The sequence below is a fragment of the Plectropomus leopardus genome, chromosome 9, assembly GCF_008729295.1.
Source record: "Plectropomus leopardus isolate mb chromosome 9, YSFRI_Pleo_2.0, whole genome shotgun sequence".
NCBI classification, from domain to species: Eukaryota; Metazoa; Chordata; class Actinopteri; order Perciformes; family Serranidae; genus Plectropomus; species Plectropomus leopardus.
In genome coordinates, this window is record NC_056471.1 from 8,263,387 (window position 1) to 8,283,504 (window position 20,118).

At 42.6% G+C, this 20,118-nt stretch overlaps 2 protein-coding genes across 2 annotated transcripts; both read right to left on the reverse strand.

Annotated features, from left to right (window-relative positions):
• Window positions 1-8,622: 8,622 nt before the first annotated feature.
• cxxc5b (CXXC finger protein 5b) lies at window positions 8,623-11,309 on the reverse strand. Its single transcript, XM_042493517.1, is given in 3 exon segments — window positions 8,623-9,934; window positions 9,937-10,218; window positions 11,046-11,309. Coding segments are annotated over 2 exon segments (897 nt in total). The 5' UTR covers window positions 10,021-10,218; window positions 11,046-11,309; the 3' UTR covers window positions 8,623-9,121.
• Window positions 11,310-13,029: 1,720 nt separating this feature from the next.
• On the reverse strand, window positions 13,030-17,888 carry zgc:110843 (uncharacterized protein LOC541492 homolog). The gene is made up of 3 exons (XM_042493962.1): window positions 17,722-17,888; window positions 15,886-16,088; window positions 13,030-13,910 (listed from the first exon to the last, which is right to left on the reverse strand). Exons 1-3 carry the CDS (start codon window positions 17,807-17,809, stop codon window positions 13,821-13,823), a joined length of 381 nt encoding a protein of 126 aa, XP_042349896.1. The 5' UTR covers window positions 17,810-17,888; the 3' UTR covers window positions 13,030-13,820.
• Between the last annotated feature and the right edge of the window lie 2,230 nt (window positions 17,889-20,118).

A 20,118-nucleotide genomic window follows, 5' to 3' on the forward strand; every position in this document is an offset into this window, starting at 1 on the left:
GAATACATTTGGATGAGACAATGACGCACCAACGTATCAATTACAAGGTAGCCACGTCTATACCCTGCTGTATTGTTTATTTTACTCTCAATGGGACCATAATTTACAATATGAATATAATGTTGTATTGAATTAGATTTAAAACTAATGATTGAGATCATAAACTCATTAGGAACATGTCTACTGAGGAAATAAATCAAGTGGGATGTTAAGTAATTTCTCATAGACTAACATACAATCAGATTGCTTTTTGCAACCACTAGAGTCGCCCCCTGCTGGCCAATAGAAAGAATGCAGGTTGGAGGCGTTTCTGCATTGGCTTCACTTTGCAGACCCCAAGATAACCCCTTTAATGTTAGCATACTGCCATTAGCATTCAGCTCAAAGCATGACTATATACTTTTAGACTTGCTTTACAAAGTGCTGCAATTTTGGTAGACCATAAGTTATGTAACCGATTAAAATTCACTTTAATAAAGTTATACTAGTTAAGTGACCTCCTGGGTTCATTCTTGACCTTAAAAAATAGCAGAAAAACAAAAAATTCTCATCACAAGGTCACCAGATCTCACAGCCACTATCATGTGACTGAAAATCCATATTCCCATCTCAAGATAACAATCAAGCCGTCCCCATTACAACTGAAACAACAAATACCACAATATGTGACTGAATGCTCAGGAGACATTGTGATGAAACATTTTATGTCAAACATCATGTTAAATGTTTGTTGTCCATTACATTCAGTCACCGTCTGAAGTCTGTGACACACACAGACTCTTCCATTGTTAGCATCCCCACTTCCTGCTTGTTGAGGGGCCTTTTTCCCTTCAGTCTGGTCTTCAGTTAGTGAAACACGTGATCAGCTGGACTGAGTCAGGGGACAGAGCATCGTCAGGTGACTGACTTGGCAAGAAAATTACACTTTTGGCCCTAAGAAGCTGCTATGTTTTGGATGACTAACCTGCATTGTAATAAAATTGGAGGGAGTGTGTATAAAAAGCTAGTCAGCTAACAAGGATTTGAACTGCCTTCCACACTTCTACAGCTTTGAGCCAGCACGTTAACCTTGTAATTGTTGTTTTATTTTGAGATGTGGCTTATTTTAATGGTTTGGAGTGTTTGAGCTGTAGTTACTACCTAACTATTGGGTCAAATATTCCCTTTACTTGGTCACTAATTCGCTGCTAAAACTCTGCTCCTGCTGACACTTTGACTTTTGTATTTCACCTGTATCGCCTAATTTATTTTATTAGTGTGAAAAAAAACAAATTCATGTAACTAAAGGACTAATTTGATCTTGATTGTTTTTTGGGGGGGATCAATCACAGCTGTGTCTATTCATATGGTTACAACATGCATTGAGCATGAGGGGGGTTGCTGATAGGCGAAGACACAGAGGAGTTGCTGATGGTGGTCACTTACACAATGATTATCTATTCAGTGGGATGCGTCAGAAAACAGGCCATCGGAGATCAAACAGTGAGCACAGAAAGCTGATTAGCATGTGGTTTAGACCGAGACAGAGGGCGAGACGCCCAGGGAGACACCGCAAATGGGAGTCAGGTCACGGGAAGCAACACGTCAGAGCCAACTCAATAAAACTCTTCGCATTCCCTCACCACCTCCACACCCTCGGCGTCGTGTGTGTGTATGTGCTTCTGTATGTGAGTGAAGAGCGTACGTGTGTGTGTGTGTGTCCACCCATATTTCTTGAATCATGTGACTTGACACGAGCAGTCATGCACAGTGTGAAAAGCCCCGCTATATTTAGTAGGACAGTGTTGGGTTTCCCAGCAAAGCATTGTAGGAGTCAGGTCATCTTTGTCCCATAAGAAAATGCATGTTGCTGACTTGTAATGTTTCTTTTTAATGTAGGTGTTAAGAGTCCTCCGGTGCTCCTGTTTATTTTCTCTCCAGCCTGAAAGGTGGAATTAGGACACGAGAAGCACTTGTGTTTATGCTCTTTGTTTGTTGACTAAGCGCCTGTTTGATAGTAAACGTCAAAGATTATAACTCTGATTAGATATGTCTGTGACCAATAAAACTGCATCTTATCTTGTGTTCTAAATGAAGTCTTTGTGAGGAGACATAATGAGTCAGATGATCAGTCCGTTCTTCAGCAGCTGTGCACTTAATGAATAACAACACCTCAGCAGTGATGTCATTAGATTTGGCACTCAAGGACAAAGGTTTTATAATTCGAAACCTCCGTGTTGGTCAATTATTGTGTAAAACTGCAGGGTGAAACAAATAAACAGTGGAAAACATGACCAACTCTAACCTTAATCAATACAACCCTCACTGAAATTAAAGGGATTTAATATTGCACCTCCATAAAGTAGGTGCTTGTAAAAAATAAGCCCAGAGGAGCGGAAAATTCAAAATTCAAAAGATCTCCTCTTTGTCCAGCCTCTTTCTCCTCGACGCAAGTGAGCTCAATATAACATCAATACACTGTAAAAATAAACTATATGTTTTAACTTAAAAAAGTTTGTGTCCGGGCTACCATAAATTTTAAGATTGACCGAATTTGAGAATACTAGATAAGACAGGGTGACGCCTTTACTCAAAATTCCCTCAACTTAGACTCGCAGATTTGGTCAACTTAAAATTTTGAGGCAGCTTAGACACTAACTTTTTTTTCTTTTTTAAAGATTATTTTCTGGGGCTTTTATTGCCTTTAATGGACAGAACAGTTTGAGCATAAATGGGGGAGAGAGAGAGGGAGGGTGACATGCAGCAAAGGGCCAAGGCCAGAATTGAGCCTGCGGCTGCTGCAGCGAGGATACAACCTCTGTTTACGGGGCACTGCTCTATCCACTGAGCCACCAGGCACCCCAGACACTAACTTTTTTGAGTTAAAACATCTAGTTTATTTTTACTGTGAGATTTTGGCCATTTTCTCTTCTTTTTACCTCTTAAATTCAGCCTCAGAGAAAAAGCGTTCTTCTTGTCTGATCCTGATCCTGATTTAAGATCATGAAATGCTCTTTTTCCTTTACTTCACAACAGTAATATTTATTTGTCTAAAATAATCCACTCTTGAGATAATAGTACAAAAGAAAACTCGTCTCCATGTGTTTTATCTGTTCTCAGAGTTGAGAAACCTCTGAGAAGCCCACAAGCACAGCAAAAGAACTCCTGCTGATACAGGTTCCTTATTTCTCTAAGGGGGGGGGGGGGGGTTGAGAAACAGATCAGAATTAAGTAATCTCCAGTTAAGAAGCTGATTAATTTCTCAGAGTCAAATAAAAGCCAATTTTGAGCAGAAAATTTTTCCTCAGTAAGATTATTGTTTAAAAAAAAGGACAAATTGAAGAAGAGGCTGAGACATCCTGACTTTTATGGTGCCATCCATTTGCACTGGTAAATTTCTGATATCCTAATCAGAAAATTTATCTTGAATATCCCCGGAGTTGGATGTCTGACTCAGAAAGTCAGAGGAAAATTATCAACCCCAAACTCAAAATCCAAGTTGGCTGCTCTACACATCAAAGGTAGTGAAAACTGTTTAACTGATGGTTTATTTGCATTTCTCTCCCATTTGTGTCTCATAAAAACAGTAGAAATCAAAGTCTTGTCAACTTCTATCTTTGGAAAAGTTAGCTACAGTGTTTGTTTACAAAATACAGCAAAATGCATCATTTTTCATATGAACTGGTATTGCTAACAATAGCTATCCTGGCTAGAGCTGGTATTGCTAATGTGAGAGTGGAAGTGGGATATGTTTTAAAAGAGGGATATGTTCATAGTATGGCCTGAGCACAGATTCACACAGTTAGTTGACGCTGCTCACCCAGCGATCTGTTGGTCAGGTTGAGGGAGGAGAGAAGAAGAGTGAGCGAAAAGTGAGAGTGAACAAAAAAAAAAAAAAAGACAAGGGCGAATAAGCCTAAACTGACTGCATTTGGAGTTACTAAAAGATATGCGGAAAACCTGCAACGTATTTGGACTGATTTATTTCTTCACACACACCCACATGGCTTACACAGACAGCATCTTGGTTTTGCGACTTGTTCTCCTGGAACACAGTCAACTCAGGTACAACGCCATTTCTAGCCCCGTCGACCAGCTTCCAGGGTCAATACAAGACAGGATTAACGCCCAGTATGAGTCAAGCTACAAAAACACAGAAGCCTACAGTTCCCAGAATGCAATAAATATTGTAGCATCTTTTTGACAAGTGCTTCTGTTAGATGCCCGTGGCTTTCAAAATCTGTGTTAATATGTATTGCAGGGTTTCCAAAGACCAATAGGGTAATTATGGTTTGATATAATCCTCCAGAGTTTTCCTTTCAACATATGAAACCACACCATATTTATAGTATAAGAACTGAACCACTATTTTTGCGGGGCATTTTCTCTTTATTCATAGGACAGTTGAAGAGAGACAGTAAAGGTGGAGCGAGAGGGGGAAATGACATGCAGCAAAGGGCTGCAGGCCGGACTTGCACCCACACCGCTGCAGAAGCCTCAGGAATATGTGGTGCACACTCTGCCTAGTGAGCTAGAGGCTACCCCCACCTCTGCTTCTTTTATTGATTTTTCAAAATGTAAATGTCTACTTAGCTATCAGTAGAAAGCAGTGATGTAGGTTAAAGTGGCGAACCCTGATAACAAAAATTAAAAGGTTTAGCTGAGATTTGTTGGGACTGGGGCCGTATGAGGAAGCCTACTTATCCATAGTCAGTTATATATTTTCACCGCTTTACCCTACCGTGAGACGGCCCTTTCCGACAGGGAACTGAAGCCATTAAATCGCTCACTTAAAAAAAAACAACCCTGTAATTTTACCTCGCAGGACACAGAAGTTGTTTGTTTACCACGGCTTCAGTCAGTTAGTTTATGTTATGATTCATTCATGACAAGTTTACAGGGATGAATTACATTAAAAGTCATCCATTACAATTTAATTAAGGCTTAAAGTTACGCATAATTAAAAGCGGGACACTTTGATTGACACGCTGTCTGTGGATAGAGTTCATAAGCTCTCAGTTATAAAAAAAAAAAAAAACACACCTCAATAACAAAAAAAATATTCATCCACCTTTTAGTAAAGAAAGATAGCAATCTTGGACTAATAAAATAATATCTTTTGGACTAATAAACTGAAAATACAATCTAATAGTCACAAAATGAAGGGCAGACACCATCTTTAGTTTATACCATTGATCTGTTGCTAATTCTCACCACCTTAGCACACTTGGACAAACAATCGGCATGCTGCCTAAGCTAACAATGGCGGCTGTCATGTCAACGACTTATCCAAAGATGCTAAACAGAACTTTTGGGGACAGAAGCTCCTTATTTTGCCCAGAAGCATCAAAAAGGTCTTCACTATGCTGCGATGTTAGCGTTAACCAGCCTTTGCTTTCTTTGTAATGTTACAGCTAAGCTAACATTAATGGTTTTCAGCTGGGTGAGCTTTAACTACAACCTTTTGTGACAGTTAACACTGATGTCCGATCGTCAAAGAACAAAAATACCAACACTAAGTTGAACAGATGACACGATGAGCTAATGTCACAAAGCTAAAGTTCGCCATAACATTAGCAGCTATTTGCTAACGTTACCTAGCAAAGTTTGCTGCAGGGTGATGTGCACGATGATGCTGACATAATGTTTTGATGGGTTTTTTAAGATTTTTTGGGGGCATTTTTGCCTTTAATTGACAGGACAAGTGTGAAAGGGGGTGAGAGAGATGGGGTGACATGCAGCAAAGGGCCAAGGCCGGAATCGAACCTGAGGCCGCTGTGGCGAGGACAGTCTCTATACATGTATACATATAAATGCTATACCTGCTTAGCATGTGCACATTAGCATCTACACAGTGAGCATGTTAGCATGCTAAAGTTAGCATTTAGCTCAAAGTACAGCCATGTCTGAGTAAAGCTAGCATGCTCTCAATCATGTTTACTTAAAATAAAAGTTATACTCTGATCTGAGGCAGATTCCAATTTGTTAGTCATCACTGAAATTCAATATAATTGATTGTCTTTTATTTTATTCATTAATAATTTATTCAAGTGCTTATATTCATAGGGTCTACCTTAAATATCAAAGTTAGAGGCCTCGTGTGGTTGACATCATGATGTACCACTCTGATTAAAAGGTGGGAATCATTACAAGCAACTTCTCGCTCAATAATCATGAGTGACAATCAATTCCACATCATGAGGTGGCGTGAAAAGAAGCCATGGTGAAATATCACTGCAGGCAGGCTTTATCACCATGCTTTGCTTCACTTCCTGGAACCACCGTGCCTTTTTAAAAATCAGCAGTGGGCTAAAGATTAACAGCATTTTGTGTACACATTGACTCCGAAACGAACACCATGTGAAGCCACCTGAGGATCAGAAATGTAAGAATGTTTTGAGAGCTTAAATTAATTTTGGACCACATTTTCTGGATGTTTGGGTTTAGACTGATAGAAAAGTCCTTTTTTATTTCACAAGGACTAAAATATGTTGTATTTTGAAGTTATTTAATTGTCTTTGTGTTTGTTTTTCATAGGTAGCATGAGCCCAAACCAGAGGTAGATGGTGCTGTTTATAGAAGTCAGTCTATTCTGAATCCACCTTCACAACAGCTTTAAGGGTCAAAGGTCAAGAGTCCCCTTTGACCCTAGTGTCACCAAAATACAACCTGAGGGCAGATGAGCCTGAGCTTTTCAAGGATGTAAAGAAGCCATTGTATTTCTGCTTGGGAGTAACATGTTTCCCATGTGAATAAAAGTGAACACAAATGGATAACAGAGGCGTAATGAGGAATGATCTCAGAAAGATGCTGTTTCTGCAAAGCTGTTACACATTTTCTAACACTGGGGATACGGCCAATGGAGGGAGAAAAAAAATCACAATGAGACACAGTGTCTCCAAGCAGACGCAGTGGCCAAAATTTCAAAGGTCTGGCTTGTGAGTGAGGGTCCGCCCAGCTCCAGCGCAGGTTGCCTTGGGCTGGCAGGTTGTTCCACCGCAGTGTGGTGTGAGAGGAGTTTTTCCTCCAGAGTGGGCAGGGCCGCTGGTGCTAACATATGTAAGCTCCGCGGGGGTCTGTGACGGCACACACCGGCTATCTGGACAATGCATCCGTCACTAACCTTGCGTCTCTGTCTCGCCGCGCTTCACTCGGCCTCCATCACTACAAATCTCACACTCATCTCTCCTCTCTCTCTTTGTCTGGGCCCCCACGTTATCTTCATCCCCTGCTGTCCATCTCCCCGTCCTCCTCCCTGCGTATCTCCCTCTTTCTCTTTTCTCTCCCCCTGTGGCCTGCTTTTCATCTCTCCCAGTTTCACCCACTCTCTCTTACCCCCCTCTCATCCCTTCTCTGCCCTTCGCCACGTCTCACCCCCCCCCCACCCCCCCAGATCCGCTTTCCACCTCCTCCTCCTCCCCCAACTCTCCCTCAACCCTCCCCCTCCTCCTCTTCTCTGTCCTCCGTTCAATCCCTCCTTCTGCCCCCACCTCCTCCTCCTCCTCCCTTTCTCTCCTGCCATCTTGCAGGCCAGTGGAGCCAGACTGCAGGCGTTCAGGGAGTCACTGGACCTGCTGGGCAGCGGGTGACACAGATTTCCGTGTGTGTGTGTGTGTGTGTGTGTGTGTGTGTGTGTGTGTGTGTGTGTGTGTGTGCATGCGTGACGAGAACAGGGGAGGGGGATTAAGCTCCAAATCACTAGAAAGGCACCGAAGAGAGAGAGGAGAAAGAGAGAGAGAGAGAAAAAAAAAGCTGCAGATCCAAGAATTTGAAATTCCCCCTTTGTCTGGGAGATGAAGAAACACTAGACTTTAACTAAAAGACTGTGTGTTCCTCATTCAGTGGGAGCGTTGCAATAGCATGATGTTGGAGCTCACTGCTTTTCTCCATGAGTTGGCAGTGTCCTGCGTTGGCTGGCGTGCTGTGCTTTCTCTCTCCCTCTCTCTCTCTCTCGCTGCCTGACAAACACGCACACACATACACAACCCCCACACCCCCACAGATGCACACACACACACACACACACACACACACACACAGTCCCTCTGCGATCCCCCTGACTGAAGGCACACAGGAAGTGCAGCCGTGGCCCAATTATAGCGTGACACCTCGGGCCGGCCGTTGCCATGGTTACGTCTTCCCTGCGGTCCCCTGGAGTGTGGCGCCGAGGAAGAAGGTCTTATCACATCAGCCATCGTTACGGCAACAAGCAAAAACCCACCCTGTAGCCTCAGTCCAGCTGGCTGTGTATTTTGTTTATAATGTGTGTGTGTGTGTGTGTGTGTGTGTGTGAATGATCTGCACTTGTGAATAAAAAGGGAAATTGCATCAGTGTGTGTTTGTGATTGCGTGTGTGTGTCAGGTTAGGTGTGTTCGAGGTGCATGCACCGGACTTGCCAAGGCAGCGTGTAGGTGTGTTTGTGTGTGTGTGTCTGTGGGGTTGCGATAAGGCTCTCAGCCACACCATTAGGTGACTCATAATCCACACACACATACACACACACACACACATACACACACATACATGAACACACGTGTGTACAAGCAGAAGCACGGTGGCTAACAGACACATACACCCAATTAAATACGAACACACACACACACACACAGACAGATGTAGTATAAACCCAGCCTGTAGACAAGTGCACATGGCCAATTTCTTTTATTTCAAAAGGGCAAACAGAGCTATACAGTACAAGTTGCACATGAAATAATTTAGCCTAGGCTGAACTCATTCATTTCTTACTGATGCAGTGACGTCAGAACAACAGAAACAAAACTCCCCCATTAGAAACAAAACATTTGGCTCCTTTTTTTTATGTTGAAACACAATACATCCAAACTGGAAAGGGATGTAAAAAAAGACATAATGTTTTCCAGATATTTACAGTCTATTTACAGCATTTTTGTCGTCATCTAAATATTGACACACATTGGTATCCTTCTTTCTCTCCTCTCCGATTCACTGATTGTCAAAAGAAAGGATGGGAACGAGTGTGGACATTCTGAAACGGAGCTGCAGCTCCTCATCAAACACCAGATCTTTGAAACCACAGTCCGAGAGTGTTAACATGGTGTCCTGCAGCTCCTCAACAATCATCCAACCAGGATCCTCTGACAAATGCTGCCGCCACATACATTACTATCCATCCAAAGCGCCGTTGCTTCTCTCCTGTGCCAGACCCAAAGTAAAGTCGGAGCCCCTTAGATCAAACCCAGACACTCTGCTCTCAAACCCTGGACCGCCTGGCTTCCTCTTCAGCTCCTCGCACTTCCTGTATTTACAGATCTGGTGTCCCCTCTTGCGATTGCGGCAGCTGCTGCACTGTTCGCAGTTCGTCTGACGCCGACAAGGTACGCACTCCCCGCACCTCTTCCTCTTCCTCCTCCCTCCGCTGCTCCGCCCAGAGAGCCAGCCAGGAGAGTAGCCCTCGGCCACCAGCCCTTCGATGCCCTCTGCTCCCATGGCTGCGCTCCTCCAGTGGCCTCCCCCCATCTGGAATCCCGCCAGAGGGAACAGAGCGGGGCTGAAGGGGAACCAGGCGCCCAGGAAGGGTTGGAAGTCAGCGCCACATCCAGAGGAGTCCTCTTCCTCCTCCTCGGGCCCTGATCCGCCTCCCTCCCCGTCTCCGTTTCCACCCTTCGCCTCCGCAACCTCTCTTTTAGCCGGCTGGCTGCTCTGCGCGCCCAGGCCGGCCTGCTCTGTGGTGGCGGGGGTCAGAGCCAGCAGCCCGGCGCGCATCAGCAGCTCTGCGGCGTGGGCCAGGTGGAGCCCGCTGGGCGACTCCCACATGTCGGGCCAGGAGGGGGCCCGGCGCGGCTTGGTGTGCGCAGGCTGGGCGGCCCGCTGCTGGGCCGGGGAGGGCTGGATCAGGCTTTTGACATCCACGGCCGGGGAAGGGGTGGAGATGTAATGGGAGAGGCTGTAGGGGTGGTTGGAGCGCTTAAGGCTGGGGGTCTCAGTGGCTCATTGGGGATTTTGGCGCTGCTGTGGGCCTGATCTGGGGAGGAAGGGCCAGCGATGTCTACGGCAGTGGACATAGCCGTGGCTGTGTGTGGGGGTGTCTGTCCTTGTGTGTGTGTGAGTGTGTGTGTGTGTGTGGGAGGAGAGGTGAGGGAGAGGGGGATTGAAGCCGATGCGGGGTTGACAACCGTCCTGCTGTTACTTCAGCCAAAATGGCAAGCCTTGGCCTGTGTCCCTATTCCCATTCTCTGCTGCAGCCTCAGAGTCCTGGAGAGCTAGAAATGAATGGGGGATGAAGAGAGGAAGGTTAAGAATAGAAATGTTGGAGAGACGAATACAGAAAGAGCGTAAACAGAGATTAGACTGGGAGATATTTCTCAGACGGGGCCGCTGAGCAGCGTCAGAGTGTGCAGAGAATCTGAGTTTAAAGAGAAAAATAACATATATGTATAAGGATTCAGAAATAAACAGACGAATAGAGACGAACAGGGACATGTATCAGACAGTGCATGGCTTGCCCATGATTTCCGCATACAGGAGGCAGTATCCCTTTAAGAATTTCACGGTATATCAATGCAATCAATAACAGAGCGACAACAATATGCAAAGATATGCGCATATGCGCAGGTCAAATGTGGAGCGCGCTTTTCAAATACATTTTGACGACTGCTGTTATGTGTGCCAGCCAAAGCTTAAGCTCAGCAGAGAAAGACTAAATAGAGGACCGTAAAAAAACAGGCTGTCTTTTGTCTGGTATCGACGACGAGGAGCGAGGTGCGCAACGATGCGGTTGCTGTGGATAAAAAAAGACCAGGCTATATTCCATGTCCACATTTGTAGAAAATCTACTCCGGTGATCAAACCCGGGACACAGATGTTGTTTCAAGACAACAGTGCGAAGCCTTTTATGGATCGATCGGGAAACCCGATCGATCATTTCGCCATAATTAAGGTTACCTAAGACGACGGTGCTCGACCGACGCCACGACGAGCTGACCACAGTCCGAGTGGTCGCTGCGACACGGCGCCGCGCGCAGGAAAAGGCGACAAAACCCAAACAGCGAAAATCAACAGGAAGTGTGTGTAAATCGTCTCCCCTTACCTTCCAAATACGGTCCAAACTCTCCTGTCAAACATATAATGAAGTCATAAACTAATGGCGTGGTGATTGTAGTGTATATGGACGGCGGAGCTGCCGATTCCTCCTCCACCTCTCCGTCCCGGAGGGTCTGCAAACACTCTGCACGGAATTTGGGGGCGTCGCTCAAAATGCGAAGTGGACTCTGCAGCCGAGACCGTGGTCAGAGCGACCCCATAATATCCACAGGATCACTCCAACATGCACACACAGCTGTCACTATCAATACCGGAGGAGGACAAATTAAAACAGGCATTAATAAGCTGTGTTTCAGTCCCACTCCTCAAATACACGCAGTGTGATTATTATGGGCGTCACTACCAAATAACACCTATCATCATTATTTCATTATAAGATATATATTACCGCTGTGTTTATGTACAGTCTGAAAATATAAAATCCAATTATTATGTTTTTATTAGATCGTGGACAGAATTTATTACATAATTCTCACATAGCAATGCAGACTAGGCACTATTATTCATACATATATTCATTCATAATTCCTTTGTAGTTAATGAAACTGCACTTGTGAAAGAACTTCCGTGTTGAAAAATGGGCTGTAGACTGTGCTGAGCAGAAGCTGCATTACACCTTTGTAATTTATAATTAACCTAATTAACAACACCTGTGCAGAACTGGTCGGCTGAGCATACAGCAGCAAATGTAGTGTTGATAAGTAAGAGCAGGTGCTTTATTTTTTGTTTATACATAACAATTTATCAGGAAAAATATGATGTAAAATGGACCACAAGACAAGATAACAATAGCAGGAAAATAAATGGGGAAATAACTGCTAAGGAAAAACGTATGTATTTTAAATCCTCTATATTCTTAATTATATATATATATATATATATATATATATATATATATATATATATAGAGAGATATGTTCTTTTCTATTAGAGTTATACTATTAATCATGTAATAGTAATAATAATAATAACAACAACAATAATAAATGTATTTGATATAGCACCCTTCACAGATGACACAATAAAATATAAAATCAATAAAAAACAAGGTAGTACAAAAATAATAATAATGTATAGCCTATGTACTGCTGATATATATATATATATATATATATATAAACTGCATGACATACTTTAAGAGAGTACTTTAAGACATTGTTTTAAGATATATATCTAAATCAGATTTTTTGAAAGTGGTATATGGGGGCAATACCTTTAATATCTTTAAATATATATATATATTTCATGATTGTAACATTTAGCTAAAATAATACGCAAATGAATTCTTTATAATTAATTTTTGGAGGAATTTGTTGTTGTTGTTTAAAATATTAGTAAACAAATCAGGTCCTTTGGTGCATCGTTGTTATTGTCCATGCAGCAGACACAGTGTTTGTGTGTGCGTGTGTGTGTGTGTGTGTGTGAGCTCACACTGTTGAGCTGTCTGTTAAAGGTGACTCCTCACGCGGGGACGGCGCAGTCCACTCCACCTCTTGTGAGAGCCCTCCGTTGCATCTGGCACGCAGCCAGATACCTCGTGCGTGTGTCTGTGTGTGTGCGTGCGTGCGTGTGCGTGTCACTATGGGAGCAGGGGCCCACCGTACTCGCGTACACTGTCTGGCCTGGACTATCCGTGTAAACACAGCGTCTTCTAGTGGTCACCGCAAATACTGCCACATCTTAAAATGGCCACTGGTGCTGGTGGACACTGCAGCAGCAGCAGCACGGCAGCCCCCTCACCTCCAGCCCAGGCCACACACACACACACACACACACACACACACACACACACACACACACAGGTCCCACTGCAGTCACCACAGGGCTGTTTACTCATTATCCCTGTCCACTGTTAATCCATAAACACACTGCTCTGCTAACAGAGGTGAAGTTGTTGAGCGGACAGCATTTGATCCTATAGTTCAAAAACAAACAAACACAAACAAAAAAAAAAACACAGACTCTACGAATCCCATCACTCAATAAGTTTTATTCACAATATACAGAACAACGAATCAAGTCAGACAAACCGCAGCCAGTAGAAAATAAATCTAATGGAAAAAAAACTCAAAATATATCATTTATAAGCAGAGTTGTGAACACTTTACAGACAAGTTTCTGCAGAGAGCAGACAAACAGCAGATAGTGTTTCGACAGGATTTAAGGTGATTTCATTTAAGCAAAATAATTGCTCTGACGAAGCAGCTCTTAGTGCAAAAATCTTGACATGTAACATTCATGTGGGTTATGTGTGTTCAGACTGAAGGTCTTGGGCTGTTGATTTAAACGTAAGGCTGAATTCAAACTAAATACTGGACTGAGTTGAAGAGCTGCAAGTTCATCGTGTTTCAACCACCTGCTCCACACCTGAGGAGAGGAGAAAGACGGGGACAGCAGGCGAGAAGGAACAAAGCCTGCACGCGAGATATTTACTTCTTTTATGTCAAGTGAGAATTGAAACTTAACATTTTGTAGGTCAAAATGCAACCGCGCAGTCACAGCACCTCCATGTCTGCTGACTGTCAAAGTCCCGTCCTTATCTCTCCTCCAGTGACCTTTGATTCCAAAGTCATGTTGGATAATGTACAAAAACAGAGCGGCGAGTATGAAATCAAAATTTACAACATTTTCTGTTCCGAGCTATGAAGAATATGCACTCTGTTATTCGACTGGGACAGTATGGAACTGTTATCGTCAACGTTACACTGCGATGATGACAAATGATTGGACAAACAGGGGCGAGGCTCTATCATTGGGAAGCTTAAGCGTCCTTCTTTTTGATGATGAGCGGTCCGACGTTGTCCCCGGTTTCTTCGTTGTGTTTGGCGTGGGCTCCATCGCAGTACGGAAACTGTAAGAGAAACGCAGCTTGTTAGGGGAAAAACAGGGCGCTCTTATCAAGTTTGAGCACTTTGTACTTCATGATACGAGTGAACACACTGTTGGCCAATACTGAGACGCTCTTCCCAAAGTCACCTGAAAACTGACAGAGAAACAGAAGATCGTTTTGATCGGCTTTTAAGCACAAATTTTAGCTCCATCACCCTCAGCCTCAAAAATGAAACCTAGAAATAGCCTCACTCAAGTCCACTGATGTGAATACTAATGATCGATTTACTCAATGTGAGATGTTAAACTTGTGTTTTCCTTAGTCTTTATTCTCTGTCCATGAAGCAAAATGTAGATCTTGTTGACACAAAGGACGTCTCTCTGTCTCGAGGACTTACAGAACAACTTGAGTTCATTACTATAATTTTACAAAGTAACCTCGACACTCTCCTCTTAATAAAAATACAGAAATTAGTGTCACCAAGTGTTGAATTTACCATTGCAAAGCACTTCAGCCACGCTGCTGACAGGCTCTTTCCTCTGATATGGTTAGCTAAACTATGGTTTTAAAATCTCAGAGACGAAGCTACAATCTGATGCCTGTAACTCCACATGCCGACATGCTACAAATCAAAGTTGAGCTAATAACGAGCTCCAATAACGTGGTAAAGAATCTACAAATCATATGTTTTTGTTTCTATTTTGGGTACTGTGTTATTTAGCATAGTTAGCTGATGCTATGCTAGCTACTGGGGTGGCAAAATAAGATGTTAAAATGGGGCTCAGACACTGATGAAAAGCAGATATTTTTGACCAGATACAAACTTTAGATGGCGTTCAGTTGCTTTGTGGCAAAGAGCAGATGCACACAAGCCCATGATGACTAAACTATAGCCCTTTTCACACAGAGATAGCGCTATAGGGCCGCCACAGATGGCATCATTCTGGTCCAGTGTGTGATTTTAGATAGCATGTCGGCACTGAGGAATCAAAATAGGCGTGACATGTAACACAACAGTGTCTGCCTCTAGTGCGACATATAACATAAGTGTCTGCAATGCTTTATAAACAATAACAGTAACAAAAAGGTGAGGTGGTGAGATATTTCTGCCTTGAACAGGCAGTGAAAAAGGGACTTGCGTTAACAAGTGCTAGAGGAGCACTTCAACAGCGACTTGGTGATAACATAATTGGTTGCACTTTCAGTCACTCATAAGCCTCATTCCAGTGCACATAAAACAGCTAACATCTGGCTTCTTAATGCAATGAGAATGTCTACGACTGGCATTCATACCCAGGTCAAATGACTCCGCAGTAGACACGGGTTTTTTATCGCCTCCAGCTGCGATCAGCATTGATGGAAACATAACACCTAGGCGAACATGGTAATTTCAGCTCCTTAATTACCATCAGTTTCCTCCTAAGCAGCGCTAAAACAACGATCCAAATACATCTGCACCGAGATTGTAAGAGAGACTGAATAAGAAAGATATATAAAGAGAAGAAACATTGAAAGTTTTGAAAGACCTCTATTCTTGCTATTGTCGGCCGTTTACCTGTTCTCTTGCCTGTTTGTGACTTCGTATGGACACACCAACAACACAAGCCACACACACACCCCTGCTGACAGAAAGGCTGACTCCTCTGCTGCAGCGCTGTGTTCACTGTCAGTGGGAATACACCCGATCGCCTATATTTAGCAGGTATACCTGGGTTTGAAAAACCCAGATATACCGCTTGCATGCACTAATTTTGGTGGGAAAGGGGTAATAGTGTGAACACAGCATGAAGTTTTCCATTAGCAGTCAACGCTTGGCTGTGACATCACTGACTGGGGTGTTAACAGAAGTGCAACACGCGTGAACTTCTGACCCTAAAACAGCATTACGACCTTAAACGGTGGAAAGCTAATTGAGTGTTTTGCTCTCTTAGAACGTCTAATAACAGTTATTTAAAACTAATCATAAATGCCTCTGAAGCCGCTGCTGAGGCCTGACCTTCTTTGACTTCCAGCAGCGGCAGTACACAGCCTTGGTGCCGATGTCCTCCATGTCGAAGCTGTGGACCACTTTGGGGCTGTCTTTACAGATGGATGTGTTCACCAGGCCCTTTTTACAGCTCCGCCCGTTCAGGTAATGGCTGACTAGGAAACCTCCGAGAGCTGCAACCACTGCGACCGGGACCGCCACCACAAAATGCTCTGGAGAGAGACAGTCACAATGTACAAACAGACAAAGAAAGGAAATCCCTGCAAAAATACACCTGTCTCCTTATTTCTCGGTAAAGACGTTATAGCTTTATAGTTGTTTTTTTTTGGTCTGCTACAAAATGTAGATGGACAAAATATTGGAAACACCTTACTTTAATGCAAATTCAATCCAACGTTAGCACCAACAACAGCCTGCAGAGATGATCCCTCTGACACAGTGTCAACAACACGGTACACAAAAACAGGATTTTGTGCGTGTCTGTTTTACTGCCTGAGCGACTCTTTCAAGTGTTTATTGTACCAAACTGCGCTACTACTTAAGTACTATTTAATCACTGACAAACGGTGTTAGATATTCATGGTAACCGTCTCAGAAAATATCACAAATTCACAGTATCAGTGTACAGGGTATCACACAATTAGAATTATCAGTTCCAACTAGGCTTAAAAGGAGAAAACAGAAGTTAGTTTTGGTTGAACAAACGCTTCATAAAAATTGACACTTGAGACGATTATTTTAATGTTGGTATGTGTAAAAAACACTCTGGAGGGAAAAGGGATCTTGATGCCCAGGAGAGATTTTCCATCTGATTGCATATTTTTCAATATCACAGATAACTAAATGTACATGGTATGATAACAGTCATCTTTAACATCACGGTGATCTATTGTTTTCTCTGTGTGTCTGTTGATCAACGCTCTTCGTGGCCTGCAGTTTCAGTCTGTCGATACTTTTCTCACTAAAAATAAATACTCACGCATGCAAAGCTTTCCTGTACATTGCATCAATTTATCTCAACTGTTTCACATTTCAGTGATGCACAGCTGCAGAATCCCATTTCCAGCTTTCACTAGTTTAGCAGTAACAAAAGTTTTGATGCTTCACAGTTTCGTCATGTCCAGACAAAGATTTGACATCCTGGATCCTAAATAAATCTCTCTTTCTATAGGCTCATCATGTTGCATCATCAGGGGAGGGATTTCTAATGAACAGGGCCTGTCTGATAGATTCAGAGAAAACTCATGTGCAGGATCTTTTCACTGTAGCCGTTTTTGCAGTGAGGATTATCCAGGTCCACTGAGCCTCACATGATGCAGAGTCCGGAGACCTGAGGAGCAGGGGCCCTGCTGTAAGTATGGATCAGCAGATTCACTGAGTAGCTTCTTTGCTTTAAGAGCCTAAGGGCAATGCAAATTATGACACTCTGTCGTGGAAGACGGGATCACCTCCAAGTGTGGCCTCAGCTGATGGGCCAGGAGTATCTGAGTGACTGTCTAAAGTTGGAAACACAACATGGAGCTGCGTCAAACACGGCTGGCTGCTCAGTTAGCCACACGGCTGTTAGCCAGCTAACGTTGAGGAGCGGTTGTTGACATTTTAGCTGCTAACTAACTAACTAACTTTAGGAGTTAGAGGGCATTTTTAAGATACGTGTACAGTTTTTGACTTCACTATTAGCCTCCATGCAACCGTTCTGCAGCCTAAAACAGTCCCGGTAGCGTTAGCTGCTGCTTGGCTCGGGTAATTTTAGGTCACAGACATGGTAAGTTTACGTTGAGCGGCAAACGAAAACACTGAACGTATTTAAAGCTAGCATACTATAAGCTAGCTTGAATGCTTTACCTTTAGATAACGTGAATCCCGAGCTGGGTAATGAGGGCATCGGAGGCATTGGCACCTGTGGCACGGCAGGTAAACTTGGGGTTGTCATGTTTTCCTGGCCGGTGTGTTGTTAATGCTCAGCGCTCAGCAGCAAGGTCAACCACAGAGTCTTATCTGAACTCTGTCTGCTCCTCCAGCGCCCTGCCCGGCCCTCCGCCGCTACGTCACTGCACTGTAACCAATCAGGACTGAGGAGGAGGGAGTGAAATTCTATCAGAGCAAGATAATAAACACCAGCGTACTTCCGGCTTCGCTTTAGTGCGGCTTAGGACTGAATAAAATATAATTTTTTGATGCATGAATTTTCTTTTCCTAGATGTTTTTTTTCCCCAAATCATTTTTAGACGATACCTGAAATACTATTGATTTAGTCTGGCTTTTATTTAATGTGAACTTTGTAATTATTATTTTAAATAACAATTATATACGTATATGTAGAGAGAGAGAGAGAGAAAGAGAGTTTCTTCTCAAGAGTAACCTCTCAACAAAGGACAGCATATTTAATTACAGAGACCACTTCACTTTCATATTTTGTTTATCACTGACTGTGTTTTGGTTGTCCAATCTTTATTTTTTGTGTTGGATTTTTATTGTGAAGCACTTGAGCTGCACCCCTTGTATGAGAAGTGCTCTATAATTAAAGTGTGCATATTATTACTATTATTGTATTATTTAAGATACAAAGGGTTACACGCTTACCTTCATAAGGATGTCGAGAAATTTTGTATGTATGTATTTATTGTGCAAGTTAATTCTTGACCCTAAACGTTATTTTGTACACATAATCTTATGTCAAGGTCAATTTAACTGGCTTTTTCCGGAGCTTTCAGACACTTTTCACATCTTACAACATCTGTGAAAAAACAATTTGTATTATATAATAATAATAATAATAATAATAATAATAATAATAAAAAATAATAATAATAATAATAATAATTCTGTAACCTTTGAGGATAAAGTGTTGCCAAAAAGACCTGTTAAAACGTTGCATGTGCCTCTAGGTCTCATTAAACGCGTAAGTGCATTCATTAACTGTTGAATGTGACAGACATCTGTGATTTACTTTGCTATCTCGTTAGATATTATTCAAATTACACTACGCACTTTGCTATCTTGTTAGATATTATTCAAATTGCACTACGCACTTTAGTACGAAGGTTGGTGCAAAAAAGGTTTCCACTCGAGGAGAATCATCTTGATGGCTGCGATCTTTGGCGACTCCCATTTCCCCTTCAAGAAGTTATGTGTCTTGAACCATGTAAATGTGATGAGCACGGCAGTACTTTGTGGATTCAATTTGATCATTTCATATGTCAAATGTCCCTTTTAACACCGAGTGCCCATTTTCAACAACTCACTGTTGATATATGAACACAGAATCGCCTGAAATTACTTTATAAGACGCACCACCAGAGGGCAACAAAACGCACTAGCAGCCTGGATATATGAACCATTTTAAAACGGATTAATTATTAAAGATTTTTTTGTTGCTTCTGATTAAATAAATAGATACATAAATAAATAAGTGCTAATAACCACTGGAATTTTAAGTAAAATGTCTTAAGGTCAGCTCCTAAGAATAATATAAAATAATGCAATTAATTTTATTATTCTGTAAAGTCTTTAAAACCCATATATTCAAAGTGTAGTTCCACACGTAAAGTAGTACACAGAAAACGTGGAACCAAATCTCTCACACACACATTTCTTATCAATATTCAGGGCAAATTCAAAAACGTTTTCATGAGGATTTCCTTAATATTCCACAAATCAACTCACAGTGAAAGCATGTGATAACAGCAGGTATTTCCTGTAAAACTGGCCCCTGAATGTGACCCGGCTTCACCTGACCCTCTCCTGCCTCTGTGTGTCCTCCAAAGGGCCGCAGAATGAGTCAACACAGGAATCATGGGTTTTTATTACACAGTTTAATCAACACACAAAAGCTCAACGAGCCTCTCAGGTAATTCAATATACAGAGGTTTTGTGCAAGAAGAGTGGGTTCTCCTCGCACCCAGAGCCCAAGCCAGTCCCATAGCCATTTAAGATGTTAGCCTCTAATTTAACAATAGCAAAAAACAAAAAAAAGAAAAAAAAAGAAAAAGGAAAAAAAAAAAATGCAACCTAAAGAGTTATGGGGGGGGGGGGGGGGGGGGGGGGGTAGTAAAAACACAGGTTAAACTAAGAAAAATAAATTGCTTAAATACCTGGTCCAGAACCTCCACTTTTGTGAATAAAGAAAAGTCGGTGGTAGTGGTGGGGGTGACATGGGGTTACAATTGTGCGTGCACGTGTCTATGTGTGTGTGTGTGTGTGTGTGTGTGTGTGTGTGTGTGTGTGTGTGTGTGTGTGTGT

What these genes read in the sequence shown, in the direction of transcription:
- zgc:110843 (XM_042493962.1), bottom strand. Translation starts at nt 17,809, where the DNA reads ATGACAACCCCAAGTTTACCTGCCGTGCCACAGGTGCCAATGCCTCCG. An exon ending in GGGATTCACGTTATCTAAAG is followed by an intron (nt 16,089 to 17,721) that starts GTAAAGCATTCA and finishes GTCTCTCTCCAG; the next exon opens with AGCATTTTGTGGTGGCGGTC. An exon ending in GCTGCTGGAAGTCAAAGAAG is followed by an intron (nt 13,911 to 15,885) that starts GTCAGGCCTCAG and finishes TTTCTCTTACAG; the next exon opens with TTTCCGTACTGCGATGGAGC.